The sequence below is a fragment of the Odocoileus virginianus genome, chromosome 34 (assembly GCF_023699985.2).
Source record: "Odocoileus virginianus isolate 20LAN1187 ecotype Illinois chromosome 34, Ovbor_1.2, whole genome shotgun sequence".
Classification (NCBI taxonomy): domain Eukaryota; kingdom Metazoa; phylum Chordata; class Mammalia; order Artiodactyla; family Cervidae; genus Odocoileus; species Odocoileus virginianus.
The window spans coordinates 21,342,902-21,364,339 of record NC_069707.1 but is presented as its reverse complement, the minus strand read 5'-3'; the positions used below and the strand labels follow the sequence as shown (position 1 = coordinate 21,364,339).

The 21,438-nt window shown below is 43.7% G+C and overlaps 2 protein-coding genes across 17 annotated transcripts in view; one reads left to right on the top strand and one right to left on the bottom strand.

Moving 5' to 3' along the window:
• The window catches only part of ZC2HC1B (zinc finger C2HC-type containing 1B), a 40,790-nt gene extending 29,285 nt beyond the window's left edge, over positions 1 to 11,505 (top strand). The window contains exons 6-8 of the mRNA XM_020877388.2: positions 4,020 to 4,125; positions 11,046 to 11,130; positions 11,391 to 11,505. Coding sequence (XP_020733047.1) covers positions 4,020 to 4,125; positions 11,046 to 11,116 — 177 coding nt within the window. The 3' untranslated portion in view covers positions 11,117 to 11,130; positions 11,391 to 11,505. The remainder of the gene's footprint in view (positions 1 to 4,019; positions 4,126 to 11,045; positions 11,131 to 11,390) is intronic.
• A 2,245-nt stretch (positions 11,506 to 13,750) lies between these two features.
• Positions 13,751 to 21,438, bottom strand: part of PLAGL1 (PLAG1 like zinc finger 1) — a 91,619-nt gene continuing 83,931 nt past the window's right edge. For 7 of the 16 annotated variants that reach the window (XM_070461549.1, XM_070461552.1, XM_070461551.1 and 4 more), the window contains 2 exons: positions 19,711 to 20,191; positions 13,751 to 16,170 (listed from right to left, as the gene is read on the bottom strand). In XM_070461549.1, the coding sequence (XP_070317650.1) occupies positions 14,940 to 16,170; positions 19,711 to 19,862 (1,383 nt within the window). In that variant the 5' untranslated portion in view covers positions 19,863 to 20,191 and the 3' untranslated portion in view covers positions 13,751 to 14,939. Of the gene's footprint in view, positions 16,171 to 19,710; positions 20,192 to 20,272; positions 20,516 to 21,438 lie in introns of all 16 variants that reach the window. The other 9 variants (XM_070461550.1, XM_070461556.1, XM_070461562.1 and 6 more) reach the window with 7 other exon arrangements.

Below are 21,438 nucleotides of genomic sequence, written 5' to 3'. Positions count from 1 at the left end.
ATAACTACTGGAAAAGCCATAGCTTTGACTATACAGACCTTTGTTGGCAAAGTGATATCTCTGCTTTTTAATACACTGTCTAGGTGTGTCATAGCTTTTCTTCCAAGGAGCAAGTGTCTTTTAATTTCCAAAGAATAGCAAGGAGAGATAAGAAAGCCTTCTTAAATGGCTGCTGTCAAAAAGTCTACAAACAGTAAATGCTGAAGAGAGTGCGGAGAAAAGGGAACCCTCTTAAACTGTTGGTGGGAATGCAAACTAGTACAGCCTCTATGGAGAACAGTGTGGAGATTCCTTAAAAAACTGGAAATAGAGCTGCCATATGACCCAGCAATCCCGCCGTTGGGCATACACACCGAGGAAACCAGATCTGAAAGAGACACGTGCACCCCAATGTTCATCGCAGCACTGTTTACAATAGCCAGGACATGGAAGCAACCTAGATGTCCATTGGCAGACAAATGGATAAGAAAGCTGTGGTACATATACACAGTGGAATATTACTCAGATATTAAAAAGAATGCATTTGAATCAGTTCTAATGAGGTGAGTGAAACTGGAGCCTATTATACAGAGTGAAGTAAGTCAGAAGGAAAAACACCAATACAGTATATTAGTGCATATATATGGAATTTAGAAATATGTTAACATTGACCCTATATGCGAGACAGTAAAAGAGACACAGATGTGAAGAACAGACTTTTGGACTCTGTGGGAGAAGCCGAGGGTGGGATGATTTGAGAGAGATAGCATTGAAACATATATATTATCATATGTGAAATAGACCACCAGTCCAGGTTCGATGCATGAGACAGGGTACTTGGGGCTGGTGCACTGGGATGACCCAGAGGGATGGGATGGGGAGGGAGGTGGGAGGGGGTTTCAGAATGGGGAACACATGTACACCCATGGCTGATTCATGTCAGTGTATGGCAAAAACCACTACAATATTATAAAGTAATTAGCCTCCAATTAAAATAAATTAATTTTTTAAAAAAGAAAGGCTTCTTAAGTTAACAGTGCATTGAAGCAGAGGAAAACAATAGAATAGGAAAGACTAGAGATCTCTTCAAGACAATTAGAGATACCAAAGAAAAGATTAAGTGGGTCTGACTGAATACTTAACAGTAGAAGCATGTTTAGAAAGATTTCCATGATATCCAACATGTCATAGGAATGGGACCCTCTCTAACAATAGCACACCCTACAGACTATGGATTCTGACCTCCGCATATACTAGACAGTTACTGAGTATCTACGCTGTACCTGCTGCTGCATCAGGTACTGGTTGATCAAGGATTTATGATTCAGAGGCAGCAGCACCCTTGGAAGCAATACAGTAGGAAAGTGTAGTGGTTAACATATACAGGAGCATGGTGGAGTCAGAGGCCACTTGTGATTCATGGGAAGCTTCAAGGAGGAGCAAATACTTTCCCCACAATATCAGAGGAGTTGACCGGTCTAGATTTGGACTTGGAAAGGACATTATGCACTAAATGTCCAGCCCATGACCTGAGGGGCCCACCGTGTACAGCTGAAGGACAGAGAGCCTGTGGGCGAGTGACGGGGTGGGACAGGCCAGGTGAGCATCGGAGTCAGGAGGGCTTCAACCCACGTGGGCTCAGAGGAGAAGGGGTTAAGTGGATAGATGCCTTCAACCTGAGGCCGACCAACCTGAGGGCCTGGAAGCAGGAGTTGAAAGTCTCCAGGAACCCCAGAAGTCCTGTCCATCTTTCCTTCTTGTCTCTTCTTCCTCCTCCGCTGCTGCTTCAGCTTCTCTCTGCAAAACTCGGCCTTTCTGTGCAATTGCCCCTCACTGGCCTCACACATCATTCTTTATGCAATGTCGACTGGTTGCATAATGCCGACTAGAGTAACATGGAATTGGTTTCTTAGATCACCCTGGCAGTTAGTGTTCAAGATGGACTGGTGAGAGACCAGTTAGAGCCACGCCAACCGAAAAAGGAAATGAGGGCCCAGAGTCAGGACTAATGCGGGGGGTGTGGGGGAGCGGTGTGTGTGTGTGGAGGGTGTGGATTTAAGAGAGAATTGTTGGAACTGAGAAGCTGATTGGAATATAAGGTAAAAGAGTATCAGGGTTGGCAATGAGGCGTTTAACTCCAGAGCAGATAGCACCACACATCTAGATGAAAGAACACTGAATGCAGAGGTGGGGAGGTAGTCACTTTGGTGGGGCAGGCAAGGACCCTATGGTAACTATAGTTGTAGAGATTCAATCTTTACGCCTGAAATAGCATGGGAATCAGTGCAGTGTCGGAAGAACTTGGATTCTACAATCAGCAGTCAGGGTCTGACCTTCAGTTTTATAATATAGTATCTGTAGGTTAGTTTGGACAAGTTCCTTGAATTCTTTGAGACTCACTTTAGCCTGTGTCTGGCTGAGCTTGTTAGGAGGATCACAAGTAACAGCAGTACCACACAGGTGCCCCCGCCTTTACCCTCTCAACACTGCCCCCGACCCCCTTCCCCTCTCTTGACAGTCCTCTCCTTGAGTGCGTCAGGCACCACAATCTGGGGGGAAACATGACTGCTTTGGACTTGTGAGAGTGAAAATGTTAGCCACTGAGTCGTATCCGACTCTTTGCGACCCCATGGATGACAGCCCACCAGGCTCCTCTGTCCATGGGATTCTCCAGGCAAGAATACTGGAGTGAGTTGCCATTCCCTTCTCCAAGGGATCTTCTCAACCCAGGGACTGAACCCGGGTCTCCCGCGCTGCAGGCAGATTCTTTACCATCTGGGCCACCTGAATTGAGCTTAATTTGGGGAGGGGGGAAGAAACGTACAACTCTACCTAGACTTTCTAAAGAAGTAAAGGGTGCATTATGTTTCTTCGAATGCTTCTTCTAAGCAGTCCACGAAGTAAGTCGGTGTTCGTGGGGCCAAGGGGAGCAGAGGGGGAAGCAGCGGGCGGAAGTGCTTTTTATTCCTGAAGAAGGCCAGCTGGCTGTCCTGAGCGTAACCAGCAACTTGGCCTGGTTCCTCTCCTTGTCTTCCAGAGCGAAGTGGTGATTGGGAACACAGAAGAAAAATTGCTTGCTTTCTGAGTTGCTTGCTTTCTGAGTAAACTCGCTGTCGAGTGTATCTGAACAGCAGTGCTGTTTCCCCCATGCCAGCTTCGCCACTCTGGGGCCCTGCCTCATAGTGGAGCTTATTCAGAGGGAGAACAAAAAGGGAGGTGTTGTCTCCATGTGGAAGGGCTGTTAACAGCACAGCTGAAATGTGTTTCTATTTTAAACATAATCAGCTCTAAAAAATGTGTTATACCCTTCACCAAAAGAGACCAGGATGGGTTCTCTGAAAATAGCTTGCTTTGTTTGCCTGGGGATGAGCTGCATGCCATCGCCTCGCAGCAGGCCCTGCCCAAGTGAGGATTCTCACTTCGAGGAACAGGTTATCTTTGTACCCGAGTTGCCATGGAAATGTGGAGGGGTCTGTGGCAAGGTAAAAGGGAGGGCACAAAGGAACTCCCGAGAAACCTTTCGGCCCTTCTTCCCTGTTAACACGACTCATCTGCTGCCGCCACTCAGGAGGGTGGGGAGTGCGTGGGGATGTTGAATTCCATGTTTAAAACATTTGGTGCCTGCCAGTGTCTGTTTTTCTTCTCTGTGCATGTATTTAAACACAAAATCATCTTCAAGTGTAATGAAAAGCCCAAGTGTTCCGTAACTATCCTTATTGACATTAAGTGATTTCTTATGTCTCCACACAACTGATCGAACAGGATTAACACATCACCGTTCCCCGAAAGGGCTTGATGGTGGAACGAAAGCTCCAAAACCCAGACATGGTTTTGAACCCCAGCAGGAAGGACAGGAGCCAGGTTACTGAGGTGCAGGGTGTGTGGGTCCCTCTCCCCTGGGTGTCACAGGTCCCGCACATGACTGCACCCTGCTGCTGATGCAGGGGAGGCCACATCACCTCCTTGTATGCTTCCCAAGCTGACCGAGCTCTTCCCTTCTCCTCCCCACCCCCCCGCCTCCCCTCTGTCTCCCTCTCCAGGGTAGAGCTCAAATGTGTCCAAAAAAGGAACCGACTGTAACCAGTGCCGTGGGAGCTCTGCTGCAGATCAGGGCCCTGGAGGCCAGTGCAGCGCCAACCCGGCCAGGTGAGCTGGAATGAGCATCTCAACTGTCGAATGACGGAGTCACAGGAGACCACTGTTGGCTTTGGGATTTGCTGGCGGTCAGCAAAAGCCATGACATCCAAAGTTGCTTTGGGATATAAAGATATGTGAGTTTGTTTGAGGTTTAGAGCTTATTTGGCAAGAAAGGATATTTCCTAATTTTCCAAGATTAGACAACTCTCGACAGTATACAAAATCAGATCTGATGACAATAGCCGGAGCTAGACCCATTGTTCCCAGGTCTGGTAAAATTAAGAAGAGATTCAGGGTGGGAGATGGCAGTGTGTCAGGCTTTGTGTTGAAAATAAGGGAAGAAAATGAAATTGTGGTCTCAGAGGGATATCTGTACTCCCATGTTCATTACAGAATGTTTCAAATAGCCAAGATACAGAAACACCCTTCATATTCATTGATGGATGAATGGATAAAGACGGGGTATATATACACAATGGAATATTATTCAGTAATAAAAAGAGAAGGAAATCCTTCCATTTTCAACTTCATGGATAAACCTTGAGGTGAAATAAGTCAGAAGGAGGACAAATACTGTATGATCTAGGTTATGTGCATGCTCGGTCGTGTCCGACTCTTTGCCATCCCATCGACTGTAGCCTACTATGTCCTCTGTGGAATTTTCCAGGCAAGAATACTGGAGTGGGTTGCCATTCCCTTCTCCAGGGCATCTTCCCAACCCAGGGATCAAACCTGAATCTCTTGGTCTCCTGCATTGGCAGATGGATTCTTTACCGGTGCACCGCCTGGGAAGCCGTGTGTGAAACCTTAAAATGTTAAACTCGTAAAAACAGAGAGTAGAATGATGGTTGCCAGGGGTGGAGGGTAGGGTGGGAGAAATGGGGAGATGTTGGTCAAAGGGTACAAACTTCCAGTAAGAAGATGAATGAGTTCGGGGAATCTAATGTTCAGCAGGGTGACTATAGTTAACAGTACTGTATTATCTACTTAAAAGTTGCTGAGAGAATAAATTTTAAATATTCTCGCCACAGACACACACACACACACACACACACACAAAAGTAACTATGTAAGGTGATAAGTGTGTTAACCAATCTTACTGTGGTAATCATTTTGCAATACATACATGTGATAAATCATCACATTGTACACCCTAAACTTGTACATTATATTCAATTAGATCACAATAAGGCTGGAAAAAAAGAAAATGGGGAAGAATTTCCTTCCTAGGATGAAATAATGTCTTCAAAGTAGGAAAAACGAATGCCCATCATTTTAGTACTTGCTTTATGCTTGACCCATTTCTTTTAATCTTCACAATAATCCTCCAAATTTTTAACCTATGGAATGGGAACTGAGGCTCAGAGAGGGCGAGTTGTTTAAGACACACAACTGGTAAAACAGCAGAGCTGGATTAGATATCTCCTTTTTCTCTTCATTGAGCTGCATTGCTAGTAATGGACATTCTTCTTTATGGTCAGCATCACTATGAAGGCAATGAATGAAGTGAATGAAATCATGACCATATCGGCACCTCTGGTCAGGAGTCTTATTCTGAAGGTATTATCAGAACCAGAATAAGAAGTGCCAGTCTGATAGTCCATAAGGTAACAGCACCAGAAATCTTTATCATTAGTTTTTAAATTCCTCCTGAGTTGCTTAAATGGGTGAAAAATTGAATTGTTATTTTAAAAATTCATAGCCATCTAAACTCAAACCACTAGTTGTTTTTTTTCCTTCACTTTCTGTAGGAATTTAACCATGAGGCAGGTTTTAGTTTTTACTAAGGAAAAAAGTAATTCAAATCATTTATGTATTCTTTTGGTAAAACTTCCACTAACAAACTTTTTTTTTCCTAAAGTGTAAAATGACTAGTGTCCTTGAGAAAAGACAATTTCTTTATATTATAGTTTCTTATTTTTCAAAGAATATATTATAATGCTTCCCTTTCAGTGAAAAACATCCTTTTGAGTTTGTTTGTGAAGAGGGAGTATTTCTTAATTCATTGGGATTAGACAACTCTGACAGGGTGCCAAGTCAAATGCAAGTACAGCCTCGGAGTCTAGGATCTTTATTCCCTGGTTTAGTAAACCAGGAAAGAGACTGGGAGTGAGGGAAGACAGGCCTAGTATTGAAAAGAGGAAAAGAGTTTCCTTCCTTGAACTCAGCAGTTAAAGCAGCAGCAAGGTACAAGTGGAAAGGTCCTGAATCAGGGCAGCAGCCCTGTCTCCCAGTGTGTGGCGATGAGCAGGACGATATACAGACACTGTTCTGATACACTAGGAAATAGATGAGCAGGCCAGCAGATCTAAGCAAAATATATCATATTTGTTGTAATCACCGTGATGTTGTTAAGTAAAAGGCCGAATCCAGCGTAGTCCACACTAGGTTCTGTGCCACCAGCTGACCACACCATCCACTGTTTCCTTTCCATCTGGCTTGAGCAGCCTCTCTTGCTCCTGCTCACTCCTGGCTCAGGGACTTTGCACTGGTCGCCCTCTCTGCTGAAAACCAAAACACCCCTCAGTGATCTACCCTGCCGTCTCCCTCCTCCCCTCCCTCCAGCTCTTAGCAGAGTGTCTTCCCAGTGGGCCCCGCACCCACCCAACCTCTGTGTTTCAGAGTAATCAAGCTCACTATAATTCTCTTTGTAGTTTTCCAAAATAGCAGTTACCATCATCTAATATATTCAATACATATTTATTTTCTTCCTGTCCCACCCACTATGCCAGAAAAGGGGATATAAGCTTCAAGAAGGCAGGAATCTGTCTACTTGGTTTATTTTCTATTGTACTGCTCAGGTTTGATCCCTGGATTGGGAAGATTCCTTGGAGGAGGGCATGGTAACCCACTCCAGTATTCTTTTTTTTTTTTTTTTTCTTCCATTTATTTTTATTTGTTGGAGGCTAATTACTTTACAACATTGCAGTGGTTTTTGTCATACATTGAAATGAATTAGCCATGGATTTACATGTATTCCCCATCCCGGTCCCCCATCCCACCTCACTCCAGTATTCTTACCTGGAGAATCTCATGGACAGAGGAGCCTGGTGGTCTGCAGTCCATGGGGTCGCAAAGAGTTAGACACGGCTGAAGTGACTTAGCACACATGTATCTCTACTTAGAATTGTTCATGGCATTTATGAAATGCTCAGTAAATACTTTTTGAATGAAATATATTGGACAAAGTGGGTATCTTGAGTCTATAATTTCTCACTTAAATATGAATAGAATTGTCATGTTAATTAGCTTTAAGAGATAGCTTTTTAAAAAAATTTCTGGTTCAAGATGCTTTTTCAATTTAGTTTCTGTTCTTACCTGTGACCTCACCTGTTAACATTTAAAAATAAAATCACCAAGGTTAGTGTGCTTTTAAATTAGTCACATTTCGTTTGAAGCCATTCTGGAGAGAAAGCAGAAGTATATTGAGGGGAGGTGAATTTTCAAAACTGTTTAAGGCTTGGAGAAAAGCCTGAGTATTTTTACTAATGTGAATAGGCCCGTGTATGAATCAGATTCTCATCTACTGGCCATTGTTTTCTACCTAGTCAGTACTAATCTATGTGTAATAAGGGGATCTTTTTAAAAACTGTTGGTGGTGGTCTAGCTATCTTTAGATTGACAATCTGTCATTTAGGCCACTTGATGTCACTTGGCTTCCACTTGCAATCCTATTATTGTCTTTCATCTAGCTGGTAGTTAGCCCTCTAAAACCCCAGCTTTCATTCTTTGACTCTCTTGAGTAAAACAAACGTTTAAAATCTCCCATTTATAACCTTTTTTTTTTTTTACATGGTTTTGTATTTTATTATATTCACTTAATATCTTTTATGGAACCAGTATATCTTATTGTTGTTACTGTTTATTCTTCCATGTTATTAAAAAGTTATTAAAAATTAGCATTCATGATGTTTCATTGTGTGAGTATACCAAACTTTTATACCAAAATTTATATTTAACCATTCTGTTCACAGTGAGGGTAGGCACAATCCGCAGTCAGTAATCATTATATCTAATGTTTAACAGTGGGATATAAAAGTCTTAAGGGACTACAAGAAAGAGATCTATTTTTCCCAGGAGGTTTTATGGAGGAGGTAATGGCCAGAGAAAGTTTCATAGAGGCGGAGCTTTGAGCTAGATTTTGACCAATGGAGAAAAGTTGCGGCAGCAACAGAGATAGGAAAGTAAGAACACAACACATACTCTGGGGTGGGGGCGGGGGGGATGGTCCATTTGGCCAAAGCGTGGAGAAGAACTGGGGTTAAAGTTAGAATGGAAGGCTGGCACTAGAGCAAGGAGGGCTGTAAATGCTCAGCAGGGTGTCCAGACTATGTGTGATTAATGCCAGTGGTGGTGTCACTGCCCTGACACATGTGTCTGTGAAAGTGAGGCTCTTATGATGACCTAGGAACTTTTTGGTTCTACAGATTTTAAGTTAGCCTGCCAAAATGTCTCTTGAGAAAGGGCATTTTTAAAAATGTTGACATGGGAGAAATTAATGCTTACTGTAGAAGATCTTAGAAAATGGAGAGAAAGTATGAAGAAAATAAAAATCATCCATAATTCCACTCCCTGACATGTCTACTGTTAATATTGATACCTCTTCACTTTTTCTCTTTATTCGCTGCCTCTTTTGTTTTCTTTTGATCTAAATTAGGATCATAGTCCATGAACACATCCTGATTTTTTTTCCCACAGACTGTCAACATTTCCCTATGGCAGAGTTTCTTTAAAAACATAATATCGTATGTTTTCAAAGATACAAATGATATCACAAAAAGACAATATAACTTGTCTATTTTCCTGATGTTGAATAGGTAGGTTGTCTCTGCTTTTTTGCTGTACCGAATATTTCCCTTCTTCATAGACAGTGAATTAAGCCCATGCTTAATTGTATGCTCTTCTAAGCTCTTCAAATATGAATCTTCATTAATCCTTATTTAATCCTCACAGTAACACAAAGGGGTAGACATACTATTCATAGCCCTAGTTTCCAGGTGAGGAAAGCAGAGAGGGGAAGCAACTTGCAAAAGGAGTTTTTAATAGAAAACGGTAGAGCCAAGCAAATCTTCATCTACTTTGGGAAAACTGGGTCAAAAAACATTAAGGAGAAAATTATATAAATATTATATATTATTTAGCATATATAATATACCAGTACCTCACAATTGAGCTGGACCATAAAGAAGGCAGAATGCCAAAGAACTGATGCCTTTAAACTGTGGTGGAAAAGAAGACTCTTGAAAGTCCCTTGGACAGCACAGAACTCAAACCAGTCAGTTTTAAGGGAAATCAACCCTGAGTACTCATTGGAAGGACTGATGCTGAAGCTCCAATATTTTGGTCATCTGATGTGAACACCTGACTCATTGGAAGAGTCCCTGATGCTGGGAAAGATTGAGGCCAGAAGGAGAAAAGGGCACCAGAGGATGAGATGGCTGAATGGCATCACCAATGCAATGGGCATAAACTTGCACAAACTTCAGGAGATGGTGAGGGACAGGGAGGCCTGGTATGCTGCAGTCCATGGGGTCACAAAGAGTTGGACACGACTGGGCAACTGAACAACATATACTAGTACATATATTAGACTTCCCTGGTGGCGCAGACGGTAAAGAATCTGCCTGCAATGCAGGAGACCCAGGTTCGATCCCTGAGTCAAGAAGATCCCCTGGAGAAATATGTATATTACTTAGTAGATATATGTTTAGGAAATTATTTTAGAAAAGGATATGGCTCTTCTTTCTCACAAAGATTCTAATGTTCAGATGAGAACTGAGTTTATAGCCTAGTCAGCAAATATCTACATGGCTCTTTTCTCAAGGGATTTGATACAGGAGTGACGGGTTTACAGGGAAGGCACCTCTGGGCAGCAGCTTCTCCGGCACCTTTATATAGAGAGACTAAGACCACTGTGGAGTTGTAGCTCTAGTTTCTGCTTTGGTTTCTGGAGCCAGTGGGTTTGATCAAGTTGAGCATCCTGTCTGCACTGACCTGCCCTGGGGCTTGTGTGGTCCGTTGCTCAGTCATGTCCAACTCTTTGTGACCCCATGGACTGTTGCCTGCCAGGCTCCACTGTCCATGGGGTTTTTCAGGCAAGAATACTCCCCTTCTTACCTCATTTAATTGTGTAGCAAATGTAATGAGTATCAAAGGGTCAGTTACTGATTGGGAAAAACAAAACTTGTAAATCTTTGGGTAATACTGTCACTGAGTTCTATCCTGTGTCCTTTGCTACTGATTCACAGTCTCCTGGGGTTGTCCGGTCATTCTTCCTTTGTAAAACACTGATTAGAAAAGAGGCCTCTAGGAGAGAGAGTACTATTCTTTTTTCTTTTTTAATGATTTCTCTGAGAATCCTATCCCATCCCAAGTGATCCAGCACAAACTGTGGCGTGTTTTGCCCATAGATTCCTCTGTCTCCATTCCTGGCAGTGGAGCTGAACACAGAGGAAAACAGTTCTGTGTGGGCAGTGAGTCCATCACTGCGCAGATAACCGCTGGGAGGGAAGGCCTCTCATGCTTCCATGAGGTTTATCAAACCCTTTCTAGCATGAGAGCAGGCAAAGAATTTTGTGCAGATGTGGAACATTCTCTGGGTACATTTTGAAAGGTGGGGCTATAGTGGGATCAGGTGTTGAGGGTCAATTTGTATAAATGGGGAGGGGGCGGTCATTGGGGTGGCGGGCCAACGGGGCCATCCATGGGTAAGTGAAGGCTTAAGGGTAGAAGACAGGGTTTCTAACACAGATTCTGTTTTCCTTATTATCTGGCCCAGGATAGGGGCTGTGAACTTGTCTATAGCTCCAAAACAAAAAGGAAGAAGAGAGACTTTTGAGTCCAATGTGAGAATTTCATAATCATCCCTTTTTTCTGTTGTTGCTAATGTTTGCTTTTACATAACAACAAATCTGTTTATGTCTGCAAAGGATCAGCAGTGGACCCTGCTTCTGGAGCAAAACTCAGACAAGGATTTACTAAATCTTCTAAAAAAGATTAACTCCTAGAGGCCAGGTAAGGAAAAAAAATTTTTTTAATGTCTATGTGTTACCAATCATTTAATGGGCAAGACACAGTTAATGAGCCTTTAAGAGGATGAATCCATAGCAGGCCAAAGAGGAATTTGGGCAAATCCTGATTTAGGTTACTAAAATGTATGCTCTTGAAACTTACTCTTTTGTTAAACATATAATTTGAAATGACATTCAGTTTTTGCTTCTCGGATTTGACAGGAAGCAGGAATAATTTTTCATTTTGTTTCTTGGATTTAACAGGAAGGAGAAATGATTCTTCATTTTGACCAGGAAGGTTACTGCCCTGTCCCTTTTACTAAACAAAGACAGGTCCCTGAGGTTGACACTGAATAAACACTGCTATGAAGCTGGAGAATTTTTGATATTGTGAATTGTTAAAAACAATGAACAATTAAAAGAGGCCTGTATTAACATTCTCAATGTGGGAACAACAAAGTTCCAAAGTAAGTGCCTTCTCTTTCTGCTTTCAGCCTGGCTCCCTAACCATCCTTGACCTGGATGGTTGTACCCAGGAACTCCACCTAAGGTGAGGGAATGGGAGGCATCTGTTTACATGCCTGCAATTTCTTTGGAGACTTCATGTAGAACAAGTAAAAACTACATTAAAATTTTATCTACTCCCTTCAAATTTTTCCCCTCAAATCATTAAACTACGCATCAACCTGTATGATAACTCTTGATTTAAAGATTCGCTTGAAGCATTTTTCCTCTGTGCTATGCAGTCAGTTCTCATTAGTTATCTGTTTTACACACACCTGCTTAGTGGCTCAGTCGCGTCTGACCCTTTGGACTGTAACCTGCCAGGCTCCTCTCTCCATGGGATTCTCCAGGCAAGAATACTGGAGTGGGTTGCCATTTCCTCTTCCAGGGGAGCTTCCTGACCCAGGGATTGAGCCTGTGTCTCCTGCACTGTAGTGGATTCTTTCCCAGCTGAGTCACCGGGAAAGCCCATTTTACGTGCAGTAGTGTAATGTCAATCCCAGTCTCCCAGTTCATCCCATCCCACCATCCCCCTTCCCCCGCTTGGTGTCCACACATTTGTTCTCTATGTCTGTGTCCCTATTTCTGCTTTGCAAATAGGCTCATCTGTACCATTTTTCGAGATTCCATATATATGTGTTAAGAAACTTTTTTTTTAAAGTGGACAGTTTTTAGTCTTTTTAAAGAAAATGTTGCTTTGATATTAGAAACTTTTGGTAAAACAGTCTTTATTACTTCCTAGGAAAATCTTTACCTAGTTTATTCTACATAATAGACATGAAATCTCAGCTTGGATAAACTTTGATGTTTGCTTCTAATGAACATTAAACTGTCATTAGTAGCTACTCCTATTTTAAACGTCCATCTGTATGCCGTGTAGAATTGCCTCAAATACACCAGTGTTTTGGGGAACACTACAGTGAAAGGAACAGGTTACAATAACCTTTCCACCCTGTAGAAAGGATCCTCTAAGTGAACTCAGGCCATCTACTTATCATGGCCAACTTGGAAGTCAACTGTTCAGTACACTTTCAGTTCACGTAGCTCTGTTGGGAGGTGGTGTCTCAACTATTTTTTTCTCTTGATCATCCTAAGGGTTGGTAAACTTTTTTTGTAGTTATTTATACTTAATTTATGCTTTTTAATCAGAGAATTTTTATTAAGGTCAGGGAACTTTATTTAGGAATAAGTCATTTTTTTCTAAATAAGAGTACCAGCCTCCAGGTACAGCAAACACAACATCTGGAAGTATTACAATCTGTATTTTGGGGACCAATTGCTGTGTTTTACACTTAGGTAAATCAGGTATGTGTTCTGGAACTGACTGAAGACATGTAAAAGTGTTTGTGGAAGCTTCTATAAATGGAAAATGGAAGCTTTAGCCAGAGTGAGCTGCCTCTCTGCCCCTCTCCACTTGCTCTGGGAGACTGCCTTCCCTCAGCGAGAGGTAAGAGTGGACATAGGAGCTTAGACATCCCAGAGCAGTGGAGTCTTACTGCAGGTAACCTGTGTTCCGTTGTATCATTTCTTTGATGGTCACCAGCTCACTCCAAAGGACTGTGTTGAATCATGGTTTCTCACATGTGGCTAATATGCTGCTTTAACAAGACAAATGAACTCAAGGTTCCCCTTTCTCTACCCACCCCCACCCTATTTAGAGGTCAAACAAGCAAAACTAAACAGTATTATGGGCCATAATACTTTTTGAAGACATCCCAATAAGAAATAATTTATAATTTGTACTGGAAACTAATGGTAAACACCACTGTAAAACTGGATCATGGTAGCCCAGAATAGATAAAACTTCAGAAGCTAGTATTCTGACCTATACATCAGAAATAAATTACACAGCATTCTGGAAGAATTCACAATGTCATACAGTAAGTTGAGAAATAAGTTCTTTGCGCTGTGAATTTAATGAAGCATACAAGCATCAACCTTAAAATTATTGTTTTAAAAAGATAAGTTTCTAATCGATGCTGAATAGAGGTCAGAATAGTTGTTTCTGTAGGGGATGTGATGACCCAGAGGGGGCATGACAGAGCAGCTGAGGAGCTGGAAATGTTTTCCATCTGTGTGGAGAGTGGGGGTGTGGTTGTATCTAAAAATGAATCAAGCCATTTGCTCAATTTGTACTTTATTTATTATATGTAAGATACATCTTCATATTGAAAGCCTCTAAACACAAAAGACAGAGGAGCTTTAAAAAAAGAAGGCTAGGTTTTATAGTTCAAAAACTCATTAGATACCAAATTCCAGAGATAGATTATAGTTACATTGTAAAACATTATATTTCTTGAATAAAACTAATATTGACTTAAATGATGAATTTTAAAATGCATTTACTTATTGGTGATTAAAAATACTTAAGCAGAGTAGTATTTTAAGCCATACAGAGCAGAGCAAAAGAAAATTCTTGCTTAATAGATATATATATATACTTTAAAATTCCAGTAATATTCTTAAATTCCTGTTAAAAATATAATCAATATTAAAGTCAGTAAAATGCTTATTTTGACTGACGCCTGGATTATTTTACCACTTAACCTGGTTACACAGTGATTTTTTTTTTCTGTCAGATATAACTGACAGTTTAGTCTTTAAGATAAATGAAGTGATAACTCACATTGTAGCATCCTGTGGAAAATATTCAAACTACATTTAAATGCTTTAAAATGAAGACGTCTATTATTCCACAAGAAATTGTTTCTGTAAAACTACAGGTTGGCTATGGCAATAGTAACTAAACTACATCCAACCCTGAAGGTAGAAAGTTCCCTGAAAAGAAATACACAGCCTAGTGATAATATGCGATATAAAGATTACTTTCTTATTTTAAAAATCCTCCCATTTTGGAGAAATCCAAACCCTTCCATAGTTCCCTTCCTAGGCAGTGCCACATAAAGTTATTTAGCTGACATTATTATGATCATGGCTTACGATTAAGTTGACAAACAGCAATATATAGCTACACCAATATATAGCTACACCAATATATAGCTACACCAATATATAGCAGCCCTCGTATAGATGTTGGTTATGATAATAGTTGCAGTTCCATTGAAGAATATTTGCTTATTAAACTTGGTACAAAGCGTGAACACTCAGGACAGATTGGCACAATACATGCAGTTCGAGAACTCTCTTCTCTCAAGCCAGTCATCACTGAATAAGCCATATTCCAGTCCTGCTTCCTAAATCTTTCCTTGTATTATCATAGCTGATGATATTATCATAGCTGATATCAATGCTTCTCAAAATATCTTTCAGAGTAAGAAAAGTATGCTTAAAAAAAAAAACAAAAACCATTCATCTGAATGCATGGTGGAAATGAGGCAGGATAGCCGAACCAGTGCCAGCTGGGAAAACATGGGGGATGTGAGGGAGGGGGAGCTGGCCCAGGCTCATAGTGCTCATGGCAAGTGAGGGGTCTTGGGGCTGCTGCCCCAGACAGCTCAGCCTATGCGGCAGAGGTTCCCCAGCCCCCAGGGCAAGACCACTACTCCCAAAGGCATTCTGGGTAGCAGGCGGAGGCAGCTGCCAGAAGCCCAACAGAGGGGAGAGGTCGAGAGAGGCAGGCAACAGGTTCACAGCATCTGCGGCTATCTCTTTGGGCAGGTTTACTTTACCTGCGCCTCCCTTAGCCAGGTCAAAACCTGCATTGAGCCTGTGAGGTGACTGAGGCTCTTGCAGAGGCAGCTCCTCCAGCAAATTGGCACTGCAAAACCCTTTATTTTCTGTTTTGATGGGCAGGCCTGCAAGTGGGGGGTACGAGGTAGAACCGGTGTTGTACTTGGGGTTCTGGAGGGGTGCGGGGGGGGAGCTGGGGGTGGCCATGGGGTGGAGCGGGGCCAGGAGCTCTGACAGCACCGGTATAGGCTGGGCGGGCTGCTCCAAGGCATTGAGGGTGTGCACCTCAGCTGGCAGGCCGCCAGCAAGCCCATTCTGCGCAGGGGCCCCTATCGGAAAAGGAGACAGCGGGGCAGCCTTCAGTTGGAACTGGGGAGAGAGAGAGTGCAGAGTATTCAGAAGCTCTGCGGACTGCAGGCTCTCCTTCAGCAGCTCCTGCGGGTGGGTCTTCTTGGTGTGGCGCGTGAGGTGGTCTTTGCGCCCGAATCTCTGGGCGCAGAACTGGCACAGGAAGTCCTTGCAGCCCGTGTGGACCACCAGGTGGCGCCGCACATCCTTGCGGGTGTAGAAGCACCGCTCGCAGTGGTCGCACTGGTGCTTCTTCTCCTTGGTGCCGGTCGAGGGCTTCTCTTCGGCATGGGCTTTGAGGTGGTCGAGCAGCACCTCGGTGCTCGCCAGCTCCAGGGCACAGACCCCGCAGGTGAGGTCGCCACTGCTGGCCGCGTGGAGGGCCAGGTGCCTCTTGTAGCCCAGCATCGTGTGGTACTTCTTCCCACACTCCTCGCACCCAAAGGCCATTTTGTTGGGGTCGTGCGTCTGGAGGTGGTTCTTCAGGTGGTCCTTCCGGTTGAAAGTCTTCTCACAATAAGCACACTGGTGAGATTTATGGGGTGAATGTGTAGCCATATGCCTGGGGACAGAGGGAGAAAATTCACAACAGACAACAGTTTTTTAAGAGCCAAAGAAACATATAGAAACAATATTAAAATGTTAGTAGTTTTCTCCAGGTGGTGGTATATACATTTTAGTTGTTAAAATACTTTTCTATATCTTCCAGATTTCTACACATAAACTTTATAATAAAAAAAAACAAGTACTACGTGATGCGATGCGGCCGTCACACCTGTAAAGAACATGCATTGAGAACGTATTTCCTAATCTATACACAGATTTCTAAACACAAGTATATTCAAGTATTTTAAAATATAGGATCATGAAAAAATAGTTTTCAGGAAGGGGTTTAAATGACTATTCTATACTCTTAAAATTTCTGAATTTCCAAAAATGATCCAATTTGCCTTCTACATAGAACTCTACACCGCCACCCCCCATCATTACTGTTTCTAGTACAATCTCTGCTTTATCTTGATAGAAAGTTCAGGCCTTAGACGTTAATGCTAAAAAGACTATCCTTAACATCAGAGAAAGTGTCTATTACGAGTTATGGCCCCAGAATGGCAACCCCCCACCATGTGTCTTCTGAGCTTCACCCTCATGCCTCCCAGGAGAACGTTACAGTGAGGTCTTCAGTTGCTGCTGTTTAATACCTTCCCATGAGCTCTCATGTCAGATGCATGAACCCCCTGTCTCCATTTCTTTAAGATCCCTCTTAGACGCCTCCAACTCACTTCCTAAAGGTCACTGGTAATTTCACTGACAAAACTCAAGAGGACTTTCTCTAGAAGCACCAAGCTGCTGCCCGTGGACACGGAGAGAGACCCAGAGTCCGACTGCGGCACAAACAACACTGGGCAACAGGGGCCAGCACAACAGGCACTTGGGGTCTGAGGTGACGCTGGTCTGAGTCCCAGATGTGTTTAAATACATTCACAGGTTGCAGAAAGGGTTTCTGGAGCCGGCTAGAGGGCAAATAACAAACTTGGCATTTAAACAATTTTCTCTCTGGGCCAGCACTAGTGTTCGGGAACCTAAAGCTCTGTGATAGATCTTGCCTCTCTCTCCTTTTTCCTCTGTGGACTTTTATCTGATTAGATCTCATTTATCAGCCATGTGTAGATCAGTGCCACGTGAGCAGCTCTGGACCTGGTATTTCCTGTCCTGCTCCTGTCCTACCTATGAGAAAGGTTCAGGGGGACACAAGTCACACTCGAGCAGTAACACCACTTGTCACATCACATCCCACGAGCTTCCAACCCGTTTTGTTTGTTTACTTTTTCCTTTGCCTGGCATCCAGTTCTTCTCCATCTAATTGACTCCTCACTTGCTAACGCAACAATCCCAGTCTAGACCATGATCACCGTAGAGCTAAAACGACTCCCACGTCTTGCTGCCCTCCCTAGCTTCTCTTCTCACCTTACAACCCAGGAAACCACCACTTTCGGTCTGTCCTGTAGTTTCAAAAAAAACACCATCTTCGGGTGTCACCTGGACCACGTCAGTGATCTTAGAATGCTTCCGGGGTTAACTGCTGACCCTGGGACTTCCGTCTGCCTTGCCAAATCCTCTGTTCCTGCCTTTGGCTGTCTTAACTGCTTTTGTCCTTCGCTATATTAGGTCCCATGTGCTCTTTTCCAGTTAAGCGAGTCAGTTACTTTCTTCTTCAACCTTTGCTTATGAAATGGAACTTTTATGTGGCAACTGAGACACAGGATGAAATGCTGCCCTTTTAAAAATAAATAAGGCATCCTGCCCTCTTCCCTCCCTTGCTTCAGGCCAGAGGGGCAAGACCTGCTGGTGGCTATGGCAGGGAAGGCCGTCCTTGCAGAGAGTACACTGCTTCCCTTTTTTGCCTCTCTTCACACCCTTAGCTGAACAAGTTGTCTCCCTTGCTCTGAACTACCAGCTCCTAAATATTGCTTAAGACATCTCCTTCAGTGCGGTTTACCACAGTAATCCCACCTAATTCCTGTCATTCCAGTAATCTGTCGGCGCCACTGTCTGTTCCAAATATTTATCTCCTATATGTATTTTGGTCTTTACCCACAGTTATAATATCCTCACTGTGGCTTAACTGCAGCTAACCCTGCCTTTGGTGTTTGGGTAAGGATAATTACTGTGTACACATAAGAAGTGTGCTGCAAAACAGGAAGCCTTTGCAACCAAACTGGTGCATACAGTAGGCACTCAATACTTATATTTATGGCAACTAGAGACTGGCCGATGTACAGAACACATTTGAATTTTAAGCACTCGTAGGCTTATTTGAACAAATCAGCTTATCAATGATCTGTAACAGGGCTATTCATAGGGGCCAGGAACATAACTTATTTAACTCTCGCCAGTGCCTTCCTCCAGGAGCACTCCCAAATTTAATCATAAGGTGGTCTGTGCTCATAGCATATCAGATGGAAGTTGTCTCTCAGTTCTCACTCTCACTCATGCACTTATCTGCTGGTCTGACAGTTACAGTTCATCACATGAAGACTAGAGGCCAAAGACGCATTTCCCTCACCCCGGTATCCAGACAGGCATGCGTTCGTGGGAGCTCTGAGCGTATGGTGTACATAGCGCACGCACAGCATTCACTGTCAATCAGCCGACCGTGCGATGTACTCACTGAGAGTATATTTTGAGTACTGTCTTTCTATGATATAAAAGTCTTTTACAGGCAGAAACTACATCTCATATACCATTTCTCTCATGGAAGTAAGACACTCAAGAAACAATTCAGACTAAATGTTACTGTTTTTAAGAAAGGACCTATCTCCGCAAAGTAGTTTTTACCCTTTGTTGAATCCCTCCCCTCTATCCTCACTGTCGGGGCCTGGAGAGGCTCTCCATATTTCATACCTGGACTGTTTGTACATCAGTACAGACAGATTGTACATCAGTCTACTTGCCTCTTCCCTCTTCTCCAAATTACTGCCAGAGCCATCTTTCTAACATCCTGATCAAATCATGTTGTTCAGTTCTTACACTCCTCAGAGAAAACAAGCCTTTTAGGACAGTAGACACAGCCTGTTCTGAGCTGCTACCCTCTGGCCTCCAGTTTGAGCCTCACTCTGTTCCTCTTCCAGCGCGACCCTCTGTCCACATGTGCCTCCAGGCCAAGGCTCAGAGCTTCCCCAGAACCTCCTCTCTGCCTGCCTCCCATTCATTCTTCACATCACAGCTAAAGACTGCATCACTCTGACAAGCCTCCCCAGGTCTCACCCAGCAGTGGAGAACAACTTCCACCACTTCCACAGCTCTGTGACTAAAGCCTGTGGATGACATTTTAATGGTGTTCCCATGACTATCTCCCCGGCCATAGGTCTTCTCATCTTTCTGTTCTTAGGCCTGGCTTATTGGAGGAACACAAGACATACTTGTTGAAAAAGTGAACTGAACACTGCAGAGCACAACTGTCGTATAAAAACTACAGTCATCACTGGACATACAGCCTTAAAGGCTAAAGGGCATCCGCTTTCCCTGCAGCGTTTGGTCTGAGGGCTAGCAAAGCCTTTGAAAGGTATGTGGAAAAGCACATACCTTTTCTGAAGCCTCTCACCTCATCAATTTATATCTGGAAATGAAGGCTTTGCCACAGTCTGGCTGCAAGCACTTGTAAGGTCGCTCCCTGGAGTGGGAATAACTGTGGATAGTGAACTTCTCCAGGGTGAGGAAGGTCTTGCCACATAACTGGCAGGGGTAGGTAGCCATGGGTTTTGTCTCTCACACTTTCTTTTTCAGATGCGCTGACCAAATGCTGTGCCATTTAATTGCAAATAGAAGGACAGGACTGTGCTGAGCACATCAGCAGAGCCCCAGCAGCCAACCGCCAGGCCCAGGGGCAGGCAGCGTTGTGGTCCCCGACCTGGATCTACCCAGACATGGGCCTCTCGGTTACCACTATCTCTGCTTCCTGCATCCTATATCCCAGTTTCCACGCGGTCTCAGGCTGAGAGGAGCAAGTCTGAGGCACAGATGATGTTCCCGAGCAGAAAGGCAGACTGCGTCACTAGAGCTGGGGCACGTCCTGGGTCACCAGACTGTGGAGAGAAGAGGAACAGTTTCTGCGCATTAGCCGTCGGCAAACCATGCTTCTCGTCCACCCGTTCAGCATCGACTACCTGGACTCAACGTGTTCCTTTAAATGGCTCTAATGTGGCACACCTCTCCATCTTCCCTGTGCTTTAAGAGGTCCTTCTGCATGTGGATGCTCCTGTCTGTGCTTCTTCACAGTGGCAGGAGTCAACTGCACAGGGTTCTGATGGCGGATGAAACACACTTTCCCTTGTGATAGAGACAGCTATTTCCACAGACTTGGTATCATCTACTTCAAGCCACGAGCTCAGGTCAGTGTGAAGTTCAGTCTGCCAATTCAAAGGGGAAAATAAAACACCCGCACACACCCCCAGTGTGCTTAAGTGTCTTATTGGTAGAGAAAAGAGAGGCATCCTCGCTCATTCAAACCATTGGCTAGTCCTTGTCACTCACTGTTGGCAGAACATAAGTTGTTTATCACACCTGTTTAAACTTCCAGGGGATGAGACGAAATCATTTGTATGTATCTAAGTTGATTTGTTTGTGAGGTTACCGTGCAGAAGGACTCAAGTCTATGGCATAAACAAAGTGGAAACAAAGCTAGTCTCGTTCACTGAGGTGTTGCCTTTGAAGGGGAGACGAGATTCACACAAAGACAAGAGTGACGACGGCTGGGGCACAGGTCAGCACATTCTGGTATGCAGGCACCATCTTCCAGGAAACTGTCCACTCCTCTTTTCCCCTTTAGTCTGTGGGAACACTTCCTCATTCCCCAGCCCCACCCAGCGGGGGCAGGGGGAGGGGAGAGGGGAGCTACCTGCTGGAAGGCCACTCCTAGGAGATGGGCTTGCCGCCTTAGCCTGCCTCCAATCCCAGTTCTTACCATCCTTGCAACCCAGGCAGATCACCCAAGTCCAGGCTTTTCTCTTTCTGCCAACAGACCCATAACTTTGGAGCCTTAAGAGTCCAAAACAGTATCATGAACACAGCATCAACAACACAGGAAAAGCCTGGCTACCCAGAACCCATTCTAGTGAGAGAATTCTCACGCAACGGATGTTAACCTTTCAAGTGCCGATACTTTAAAAAAAAAAAAAGCATACTGTCTGCTTATATTAAACACATTGGAGTAACTTCTGCACACAGGCCAGCCTTCTCTGAACTTTGTCAAGTGAGCACGGCATGTGTGTGAACCTGACCAATCTCGGCAGGCCTTTGAGGCATCTAGTCCCTGCATCATTCATTTATTGCC